Here is a 12,232-nt window from a genome sequence, read left to right as displayed (position 1 = left end):
ATATTAACAACAATCTCATTGTCTCTCATTTCTTTGCCCTTAGTTCCGCCGGAGTGGTCCTGCCTCGATTACAGCGACTGTCATTGGCCCACAATCCATTTGTCGGTACTGTTGAAGGATCGGTCACTGTCTCCGAATCCCCGTCACATGAATTCTATTGGATCCACTTAGTTGGCCGTCTGTTGCAAGCGTTCCCCAAGTTGACTTACCTGAGTTTATCCGGTTGCTTTTTGGGATCCCTTCAGCAACACCTGCCTCTTTTTGCTCCCATTGATTTGGGTATGTCGTTACCCTGATACACCGTTCTAACCCGATCCCACGGTTTCCTATTTTCGATACGCGTCTTTTACGACATGTTTTGGCTATTCCTGTTCCAGAATTGTTGTGACCATGAGCTGATCACATAACATTTCTTTCCCACTCAACCTTCCGCACTTACGATGTCACCTCGATTGGTGATGAACAGTTTGCAATCTAACTGCAAAGCTCGCCAAACAGACCAGCAGGCAAACAAAGTATCACATCAACTCGACTGGCTACAGGTCATATCTATCATGCAATGAAAGCTAGCTTGAAAACTTATCTACCACGGGGTTAGATGTTGATTCGAACTGGTATTTCTTGACTAGGATAAGCTGTCTTAGCCCGCGAGCTACGGTAAGCTCAAGAGAGATGCTAGTCTTCCATTTACATAAAAGTAAAGGTACTGAATTTACTGCCCTACTTTCAGAAAGGAGCTTGATATAGCCCGGTGGTTACGGCTCCAACTTACTGACCGGAAGGTCCATGGTTCCAACCCAACTTTGACGTCTCAACTACTCCTGTATAGGCTTGTGCAACTTGACAGTATTCCAGCCCTCGTGCTTCCTGCGGGTAGCATGACAGTTAGGGACCGAAAGGATGTTACTACTGAACTACTATTCATTGTCTATTATTACGGACGAAGAGTTATCCTCATCGATCCACTCATCATTTCACAAGACAGTACATTCTTCTAGCAAACTTCCACAAGAAATTGAAAAAATAAACATGTCTTCTGTAGAGGGTTTGTTCATCAGCGATATCCAAACTTTTTCACTCCATACAGCGATATTTCTTGTCTGTAAGGGCTTTTTTCTCCTCGGTAAGTTATCGACACCACTATCATCTAAACTGATCAAACATGCAATCCTACGATTTTGATTCATACATACGAAGGGCACGAAAATAGAAAACTGATCTAACCAACTTGAATGGATTTAATGAAGCGAAAGTTAAAAGAAATCAGGCCAAAAAACTAGATGGGCTGTCCTATAGTGTTACTCGCGATAGTAGTTTTATTTGTGAACTTGTAACAATCTCGCACGAAGCTCTAAAGTCTTGAAAGCTAGGCGGCTAGTGACCTTGCTGAGGTTTGTATGGCTGGCTGTTGGCAACGGGTGTTGAGTAACCGGGACCTGCAACTGGAGACCGAATTACGCATGCACAGGCCATGGTGCTATCCATAGTCTTGTAAGGTAGTGAAATACTAACCATGTGCCAGCGCAGCCTTTGTTACCTGAGCAGCTTCAATTTGAAACGCTTGAGGCACATGCTCAGTATCAACTGGAATGGACAGCGAGGTTCTCAGACAGTCCCGCTATGACCTGTACCGGAATGCACGATCCCACTCAGCCGTCTATGGTAGTTGGGACGTGTGTGTCGAGCACATGGAACAGGCTCTTGAGACAGCTTTTTACGGTCAACTGAATGATGAAAAACACGAATATGATGGACGAAGTCGCCAAGATCTCGTCAACTGTCTGTATCTTATGAAATGAAAAACGGCAGGGATCAAAATAATACGAGCCGGAGTTCGCCAGTTTAATAGTTGACAACCTCGAGCAGGGTTCTGAAACGTTTAAGGCGCAGAGCTAATCTAGGACTTGTTGGACCTAGAGACAGAACAATCTGCATGTGCAGCGATTGTGGTCGTGTTTGCCCTAGATACCGTGGACTGATTGGTCGTCAGCAGACATGATGATCCTTCGGCGAAACGTCAGCGGATCAAGCAACGTAGAGCCAATCCTATCCCCTATAATAGGCCAACGTGAATTAACACGCTGAACGCTTCGGTGTTCTGAGCCTGCGATGGTGCCAAAAGTGACTTTCAATGACCATCATCGTATACACCAGATCAATCCAAACCACTGCTATCTACTGAGCGCCGTACAGTTATACAGTTCAACTGCTCAAATATTCCAATTTGCGTCTGCGAGAAGCCCGCCCAAACACCCGGGTTATTCCGGAGCGTTAAACTTATAACGATACTAGGCGTAACCCTTTTACAAAACGAGCTGATTACCGGTCAGCTGTGTGCATGCCTTGTGTACACCTTGCGAGTAATGCAGACTACTAAACTATGGGGTTCAACTATTCAGGTGCTTCCGCGTGATTTGACAACTTTGGGGCGTTGCGTGAACATGCTGATGGCTACTACTGATGGACTCAAGGAGATAGATACGTCCTTGGATGGCTGTAATCGGAGTTGGCTTGATGCAGTGTACAGTGTCGGTCAACGGCAACAGCTGACCTACCTGGAACAGTTTTGTACGTGGAGGGACTCATGACTGTTCGTTCGGGAAGTCCTTGCGTTTCCATGAGTTTTTTTTTTGCATTGTTGGACAACTATTTACCAGCACCACACCTTTACGACAACCGTATAGCTCTTATTGACTCAAAGAGACTACACACGTTCATCGAGGGATAAAGAGGTAGCCATTTGTGTGTGTAACAGACTACTGTTAAGCCCCGGTACACGTGTACCATATAGTGGTCAGGAGTGTACTGGCTAAGTCGGGGCATTTTGGAATTTGGATGTATCCATAAATTACTTAATGAGAGACCCGTTGTGCATTCTCGCACTGATGGTGCATCCTCGGTTGGTAACGAAACGTTTTCAAACCATTTGACAAGCTCAATAAACGACCGTTCGTTCGTTCAGCTGTAGCACCCTTTCGGTGCCTAACCGCCATGCCACCAGAAGGAGGCACGAGGGCTGGGATATTGCCAAGTTGCCCAAGCCTAGACAGGGGAAGTCGAGAGGCAGAGGTTGGGTTCGAACCACGAACCTTCAGGTCAGCGAATTCACGCAATAACCACAGAGCCATCTTGCCCTTAACAGCGAACGATAAACTTCATAGATTCACTACAGACCAGATAATTTGGCCAACGTGTGATAATCCTCTGTTGAACATTGGTTCGTGGATTTCAGATGACTTCTACTTATTTTGTATTCCGTATTCATCCAAAGCGCTGTTGCTAATGGCCAGTCTTGATTCTGGGTCTTTTCATTCTACTGAAGAGTCGTTCGTCTCGAGGTTTACACGATCGACTCTCCTAACTTCCCCAGTGGCTCTCACTCATGTGTAGTGACTAAGTGCTTTATCCAGACTAAGCGGCCTTTCATTCTATCGTCACGGCCACCTCTAGATCGTGTTGATCAAGGTACGCTTAGTAGGTCAACAACAATCCCATGACTGTCTTGCTGTTTAGTATGTCTATAAGTCCCCCTGGGACCCATAAAGCCTGTTGTCCGAGATCCAAATTCTATCAATTTTACAGCTTGTCACAGCTTTTCTACTTAGTGGTGGGCGTGTTTCTGAGGAGCAGTTTCTGTGTGTTGCCGCCTGATTACGGGAATGTTCCTCTCCTCACAAGATCCTGGTCGTCAGTGGTTTCATACAAGTTATTTCATTGTCTTGAGATACGTTTCGTCCCTCGCAGTGAGAGAATGGGAATAGGCAACGGTCACTCCCTTGTCCACATGCACCTTTATGTAATTTTTACATATATATAAAACTTACAGGCAGATACATGCTCCGAAGTTTTTGACACTCCTCGAATTTGTCCTCCTTGACAGGTACTACCGTCTCAGCTTTGTCTGAAATTGATCTGAGTTGGAATCCACACCTGTCTGCTGATGATTTATCCCTGTTGATCTCATCCACCGCACTTGCGGGCTTGCGGACTCTCAGTCTCCGAGGTTGTTCACAATCATCCGCTCCTGTCCGGTATGCTACCAGTTTACCACTGAGCTCAACTCAGGCTGAAGAAGCTCGGTGGTGGTTTGTACCATCAAAGCTTACTGCGTCAAATGCCTCGTCATTCAAGTTTCCACTTGAACCTTCCCATGGAGACCGTCTCTTGGACACGCTTTCAAAACTTCTGATAGAGGTATGACGTTTTGCGCTCCCTAATCGCCATACTGTTTTACTGGAACAGATATTTTCCGTGTAGCCTAATCAGGGTTATATTTATGTTAGCTGAATGGCCGTACTCGGTGGCGCCACTGGAGTAATCCGATTGGCGCTCTGGACCCTGAATCCTGAACGACTTTCCTCCTGTTTAAATTTGTCTCAGACAGTTCTCTGTTGGGTTTCAGTTCGAACAGTGTTCTCAGCATGCGTTATGTTTTTTCCCATTTCACAGGGACGTTTCCGTCTTCAGGTGTTGGACATGGGTCACTGTCAGCTAACACACCATTGCCTGGACAGCTTGAGGAAGTAAGTTGGCAGTAATGGCTACGTTGGTGTTTTTTCATCGCTGACCTTATTTTTTAGTGTAACTATCTCCTGTGAGAGAACGACCTACGCCCTCTTGAGATATGGTTAACCCTGCTCGCCACTTAGTTTTAGGGTGAACTTTCAGCATCCGTGTAGCCGAGTGCAGACTAGAAAGCGGCACGGAACGTGCAGAACACAGAACCGTAACTCGCCCAATCCGGGCTTTTGGATAGTTTCTGTTGCGACTGAGAGACCCACTGGCATCTCAGTTCCGATGCTTCTTTCGGATTGCGGCTGTGCACCACCAAGCGCTTCGGTCTTCTCAAGGAGCTGTATGGACGTAGTTATGGAAGTGAAAAAAAGTCGACATTCCATTTCTACCAGCAGTGTGTGAGCAGCTAGTTGGTCCGGCGTGCGTTTTGGCTCTTCCTAATTCTGCCAAATCAACGCGCTAGATCAGTAATGAACACAGTGATTGGCATCACTACTGCGCGTCATTCTTCTTCCGTCCGTTTTCCAAGCTCAGACTGCGCCTCTGTTTTAAGCGAGCTTCCGGTGTCCGTATTTCCCAATTCATTGCATGAGCACTTTCACAATGATGCGTTAACTGACTGTGTTGTCACATACTACTATGTATTCTCCTCTTCTAGTTTGGTTGGCACTCCTGGAACTTCCCTGACCACAATTCAACTTGACGGGAACTCTGGCCTCTGCGGTTGTTCACTGTCTTCTGGTTTGATTTGTGACTCTTGGATCCAGGTTCTTCAAGCTACCGCTCTTACGGCCTCCGCCGTAGTCTCGCTGACAATCGATATACCCAACGGTGAGTTTCATTTTACATAGAGTTATTGTTCTATGCAAGTGTTTCCAACATTGTATGATCTGCTTGAGCCTCTACACCCACCAAGAGGACTGACTGGTTAGTGCAGATTCGGTTCTATGTATCAATTGGCAAATGACTTCCGGTGCCCTTGATAGAGCGTCCCTTTATCACAGCCATGAGTGAACCTCCGTAGCGCCCCTAGGGAAAATTGCCTTTCCATTATGCTGACTATCAAGGTTATTTTCACTCCACAAGCCCACTAAACTCAAATCAGGAATAAATGGTCATGTATTTTGCAACCCTGTTTTCCTTAGAATATCCAAGTTTCACGGGGATTTTTTTCTGGAGAAGTACATTCTCCGAAGCTGTGTTTTTAACTGCCACTACATGTCTGCCAGAAGTGAAAAGTGCCGTAGGGTAGGTACTTTTTATGGAATGATCATCTCCTCTGGATAGACCACTTTTGTTCTCTGCAGGTGGTCAGTAGCAATCGACCAACTGCAGTGCGGATTTGAATCTGCTTGTCTACCCACATAGGTGAGTACTGATACTGTAGGGAGATTTGGCAATTTTCAGTGGAGATTCCGTTTATACCGAAAAGCCAAGAAGCACTGTACAGGTGTTTCATCCTTATTGGGGATCGTCAACAATGCGCGTCTCACGAAACTCCGGTAGGGTCTCTAGCCCGTGACCTACCGTCTAACAGTTTAGACTCTCATTTCTAGACTTCGGACTTCACCTACAGGATGAAATCTCAATAAAATTTCCAAGTCTCCTTACACTATCATGAATCTATGAATAGCTCAGAGGAGTAATCTCACAAAATGAATAAATCTTCCATCTGTGAACTCGTCATTCGTGAAGCGAGTCAATATGTGATGTGGTTTCCGTCATTGAAAGATGATTGGAATGATGTTCCGCCTAGGTGAGAGCTACTCACAGTCGTTCGCGGAAAAAAACTGTGAACTCTTAAACCATTAGCCGGAGAGTCGCGGGCTCGAAGCTCTGAGTTTCGTGAGATTTGCATTGCCGATGATTCCCAATAAGAGTGAACCAGTCGTACGGTGCTTCTCGGCTTTCTAGCACTGGTCAGCTCCACCCACAGGGCGGAATCTCAATTGAGCATAGGTGAGCGTTGGATGCTATGTGGATACTCTTACGAAACCCCGGACACACCAGACGTACCTGTCGTTCTCTTTATCCCGAACTTTCAGGCGGCTGTTGTTTTCGCTTCCGTTTAGTGCAATTTGAAGTTTATTGTCACTATTGGAACGGCCAGTTTTCTTAACTAGGTCCTAATCTGCTACAGGCTCCTAACTTTTTCATCCACTGCTGTTTACCGTAATTCTTAGTTGATGGCGACAACGATGCTTTGTCTGCAGCAATCAACGCTGTCGAACTCAAACTGCTACCTCAATGCTCTCCCACTCCATTACAACAACTGACTCTGGTCGGTATCCCATCAGATTGGCAACCTCCGAAATCGCTGTTGCTTTCGAATGACCGGTCCCGTTCCACCACCACCAACTCACATCGCTTGTGCAACGCATTGACAAACTTGTTCAGCAATCGCTTTGGATCACTTGCCAAATGCAAACTCATCAGTCTCAATCGAGTGAGGTTTGGGATTTTGTGATTCTGAAATCTCTCCACCTCAATCGTATGTCGTCCTTATGACTGTGATTGTTGGCTCATTGCCATGATGTAAACAAACAAACAAACAGATGGATATTTTTAAATCGACCCCAATCATGTCTATACCGTGCATCTTTTGTACTTTTTTGTAGCACAATCCCATTTACTGGTAAACACATTACTCCAGTATTTATCCCCCATACATTGTCTTTTTCAGCTGATGCATCGGATCTAGTTTGGTTAAGCTTTGGATCAAAAGATTTGTTTTTGGGCTCATGTGCATAGCACACGCGGATAGAAATGACTGCAGTTTATCCTTCCCGAAGGCCTTGTTAAATACTCTATAGTTCATTTCGTAAGCAGTCCTAGAACCTGGGACAACAGTAGCCCTAATCGAATGGCGGTTACCATCACATGTACGGTTGGTTTGCTTTCGTGGTGCTCTGGCGCGGCCTTCGAACAAAGTCGACATAATGTACCCTCTGCATTAGTTGCTCAATGTAATTGGCAAAAGGATGTAGCAATTAACGGATCGACATCAAGGTAGGACATTTCCAGAAGTATCCACCTTGGCCGTTTTGGATTAGTATTGTTGGTGGACACTGAGCAAGGCTATTCAAATGCCCTCTACCAAAAGAGGATCATATGGGACATTATTAGGCTAACTGACGACTAAGTAGATAGACTGGACATTTCCAGGACCAGTGCTCCACTGAACTACATAAGAGTGATGGAGGGATGCAGCGGTTATGCGACACATTCCGGATCACTGGTAATGTGACGGTAAATTTTTGGGTGAGATAGGTGTGGGTGTTTTGATAGGGTACCACCTGTGGTCAGGGGCCAAGGCATGCCCTGGTGCAGTAGCTCGTCTGTCTGTCCATTTATTTGCCAGGTGCTCTCTCCTGACGTCTACGTGTGTGCCCGTCTGTTCTCCTATCCTGAGTGATTTTCGTGCAGATTATACAAACGAAGCTATAATCTCGAGACTGAATCAGGTGGGGTAACCCGGATAATCGATAAGACAAACTCACGGGTCAGCGTCTCATTTTTATGCGGCAAGATTGTTGGATCTCTCCTTGAAATTCACTTCCAGCCCCGGACTTAGTTGTTTAGCTAGTACCTTTTTGGCACTACAGACACGAAGTAAGACTTAAACTTACAGCTTGACCCGAGAGTTCTACGATATTTTGGTATGTTGCCCATAGTTACTACTCCGCTTAGTGAGAATCGATTTTGCTTTCGCAATAATCCGTAGGCCATTGAAATTCCTAATAGTCAATGGTAGTTTTACTTGTTGCCATACGCTCGTCCAAGCTTTATCCATTCCACATTCTGCGCGCGAAGAAGACGTGTTATGATACGATGGTTATTAATCTCATTAGTCCTGCACTTACACAAAGATGGATGTTTTTTATTGGTTTGTAAATGACTAACTGAAACCAACCTTGCCTCATCCAGTATTCCAGTCCATTTCCATTGGAGTTGTGCTGGGAGCGAAATGTCCATTCGAATCAGTCGATAGAACGGTTTCACTGCTGTATTGTGGTGAACTTGGTGCCCTCGGTACTCGACCATCCTTGTCACATTGCAAGCTTTTCCTATTATGATTGTTGGGGGAATTTCGGTTTTCTAGGTGCTGACTAATGACTTCGACCTGTCGGTTGACCATCGGCCGATGAATGGTTGCCTTTCGTGCGGTAATCAATTCCTCATTCCTTTCATTCCGCGTAACGGATGGCTTTTGACACTGCCCAAAAACATTTTGTGGCTGTTTGTTCTTTTCTAACACAGTATCTGACTTAGAGGCAAAAATTTCGGATTGAAACTGCCCCTCTGAATATTCGGCCTGCTGCGGGATGAAGGAAATCGACGTTCTTGAGGCCCTACCACCCTCTTTCAAACTGATTGCTGTATGAATGATGTTCGTACCATTATGCGAATTAGGACTTCTCGTGTCTTCTGTTCCTTCGACTGAAAACCAGTTCTTTACTTTGGACAATTCCATATCCTCTGCAATAAAATCTTGCTTTCTCTTGCGCACCGTTACTGGTCCATACTCATGCACACTCCATGCTTGCAACGGGGAGCGCAGGTTTCGAGTTGCACCTGAGGTCGAATGTACGGAATCTATAATCTCTTGGTAAGCTGAAATAGATTGCAGATCCTCCGAAATTGGATCGAGTTGATCAAAGCGTTCAAAACACACATGATCATCGTCTTCGTCGTCTTCCGTTTTGCACTCATTAGTCTGTCTGGTTAGAAGCGTGTATGTTGAGTTCGGTGAATCAAAGAAATTGTTTGATCGCCTGTTTAACGATCGTAATCCTGCGGGGCAGTGGAAAAACAACATTGATCTTCTAGGCTCTACAGCAACCGTTTTACGGTCATTGCTACCAAGTGTGTGTTTTTGGTGATACTGGAACTCTTCGAAAGGTGTAAGCCTGTACTGAGCAAGACTAGGCTTCTTGAACAGTTCAATCTCTTCCATATCATCATTCAACACAGATGCATTGTTCGTATTACCCGTTAGTTCCACTACTCCTCTGTTTTGACATCGCTTCTTAAGGAGAATAATTGTTCCAATCAAAGATCCAAGTGAACCAAGCGCTCCAATAACCAGTAGAAGAAAATAATGTGTACATTCCGTCGCATCCGCTGCTGAGCAGCTAGCGGTAGACTGACTGGAGCCCATTAAAGTCTGCCGTGCATGGGTTTATCGATCCGTTCGATAAACACGCGACTTGTGGTGTTTGAATAGACTCCTGCACGTGATAAGAAACATGTGTACTACTATTTATGAGATGGCACTGTCGGGAAACCAACCGTTTTTGGTACATAACATGAACAACATCGCAAGTATATCCTATAAAGCACACAGTCTCCTTGTCGTTATTCAGTTTGTTACGGAAACGGGTGCCGACCCAGGCTTCCAATAGACCTTCAAGCGTTCCACACTGTATTCAGTTGTTCGACCAATAGAACGGATGCTTTGGAATTCTCGGTTATGGACGTTTCCCGAAATTCCTGTATCAAGGTATATCCAGGTTTTACTTTGGTGGAATATCAACTATATGTAAAGCCTTAAAGTGGAAATAAAAGATTGGGTGAGGGAGGAGCCTCGTGCAAGCATTCTGATGTACCTACACCTCCAAGTGCCCAATCAGACAATCTAGAAAGAAGTTGACAGCACAAACGCCGTTGTACCAATCGACCACGATTTCTCGCAATGTCTCCGTTTAAACTCAGGGCCACGGGAACCCTATCGTGGAAGGCGAGCCGCATAAATATCAAGATAAATTCAAGATTTCTAAACACTTTTCAAGTCATACTTGTCCACCCTGTGTTTTGCATCATTCCGAGGAATTCACGGTGAACAACACTGGTCCCAGTAGGCGATGTTTCGGCATGCGTAACACAACCGAACCAATGCAGTTGAAGATGCTGGATGTTCTTCGTGAGTAATTATCTGCTGCACGACCAGATAGCCATTTTCCAATTGCCTCTTTACGAATTCGTTGACGTTATCCGACACCATCAACTCTTCTGAGATGTCGGTGGTGAAGGGCCTGAACACATCACCACCTAATTGCAGAGGTGGTGGTCTCGAGACCATGCAGCAATAAACCTGTTACTGTGACCTGGTTAACACGACCCTCCACGCTTAACTCAATGACCTGAATAGCGTCTGCTAAGGTACGTCATTAGTGGCGTCGAAACGGTATACCAAGGTATTTCAAGGTTCGCATGTACCAGGCTACAGTAACGGCTGGTGGGATGTGGCCTCTGCGGAGAGACGATGTGAAGTGTCTCGAGGTTCTTGACCACCAATGCCCCAAAAGCGTTGCTGGTATCGAATGGCGCCAACGGATTCGTAACAAGGTTATTAGAAAAGGGCTGTCTGGTCGTGCAGTAAAGTCTATCGCTAAAAACATCCAGCACTATCAACTACGGTGACTCGGCCATGTGCTATGCATGTCGAAACATCTACCAAGTCGAGTGTTGTTCTCTGTGCTCCTTCAGAGTGACACAAACCGCGAGGTCGACAAAGTATGACTTGACAGAGTGATGTGAAAGAGATCACGAGGTGGTACACGCTTTCCAAGATGGGGTCCCCGTGACCCCTCCTCTCTTGGTCGAAAACTGCAAGAAATGGTGACTGATCTATGTCAGTGGTGTTCATGCTGTCAGTTTCTGTCCTGTCTTATTGAGCGTTTGGAAGTGTAGACACTTCGGAATACTTGCGATAGTCCAGCACGATTTCCCCTCCCTCACCCACTCTCATCTTTTTTTCTTACTAAGGCCTCAAAAATATAATTAAATAGACTTTATGGTCCTACGGCCGTGGATTATCAGTGTCAATACTTATGTTGATGTCTGATGATGACGATGGATGTTGTGACATTTTGCTGCTCTAGCACTAGGGCGGAAACGTGTACCACACTAATACGACCAAGTACTTTCAGTAACAACATATATTAGTGAAAAGTGATGATATCATGCGAGAAGTACTAGTTTGCATAAGTTAGCCGACCGAAACTTTCCGCCTGTGTTTAGGTATGTCCCAAAGGACTTTCTACTATTGGTTAATTCGTGACAGTGGCTCATGACAAAGATTCCATGCTAAAATTATGAAAGCCTTTTTATTTATTATTGCAGCATCGTAAGCGGAAGTCGCCTTGAACTAGCTAGTAGAACCATCAGGTTATTCACAATAGATGTATCTACCTTGTGGCTTGGACCGTGGGTCTATCATCCACGGTGCACAATTCGGATCGCGTTTGTGCGGAGCTGCGGTGTCCACGTGTGCAACCAATTTGGTGCGAAGAGTGATGATACCGAAAAGGCTTGTTATACATGCAACCACAATATTTCAGTTATGTGTACTGAAGACCAACACCTATTGAATGAAGATACCAGAGCACAAAGTATATCAACCAACAAGTTCAGTGTGGTCTCTCTGAACATCATGTGACACATCGTTGGATCCATTGCATTCCTCCTTATTTTAATGATCGCCCAAAAATTCTATGAAAAGCAACCGATAACTCGTCAAACTTTGTTTGAAGCTCTGGTACCGTATATTTCGTACAGTGGTCGCGTTTCAACTTTCTTTAGGGCTGGCAAGCATTCGATATGGATTCGCCTGTCAACAGTGGTTGGACACTTGTGCCTTTGAACATATTCATGATAACATGGTTTGCGCAGAGATAGAATTTCTTGTGTGTGAGCCTGTGAGTCGACAGGCAAA

General features: G+C 45.2%; 1 protein-coding gene across 1 annotated transcript in view; it reads left to right on the top strand.

The window, feature by feature from the left end:
- Positions 1-10,446, top strand: part of T265_05597 (hypothetical protein) — a gene marked incomplete at both ends in the record, with an annotated part of 39,230 nt that extends 28,784 nt beyond the window's left edge. The window contains 6 exons of the mRNA XM_009170649.1: positions 44-279; positions 3,881-4,194; positions 4,450-4,523; positions 5,174-5,346; positions 6,699-6,961; positions 10,231-10,446. Coding sequence (XP_009168913.1) covers positions 44-279; positions 3,881-4,194; positions 4,450-4,523; positions 5,174-5,346; positions 6,699-6,961; positions 10,231-10,446 — 1,276 coding nt within the window. The remainder of the gene's footprint in view (positions 1-43; positions 280-3,880; positions 4,195-4,449; positions 4,524-5,173; positions 5,347-6,698; positions 6,962-10,230) is intronic.
- Positions 10,447-12,232: the final 1,786 nt, after the last annotated feature.

The sequence above is a fragment of the Opisthorchis viverrini genome (assembly GCF_000715545.1).
Source record: "Opisthorchis viverrini unplaced genomic scaffold opera_v5_107, whole genome shotgun sequence".
Classification (NCBI taxonomy): Eukaryota; Metazoa; Platyhelminthes; class Trematoda; order Opisthorchiida; family Opisthorchiidae; genus Opisthorchis; species Opisthorchis viverrini.
The sequence above is the reverse complement of the archived record's forward strand: the minus strand, read 5'-3'. Positions and strand labels throughout refer to the sequence as shown.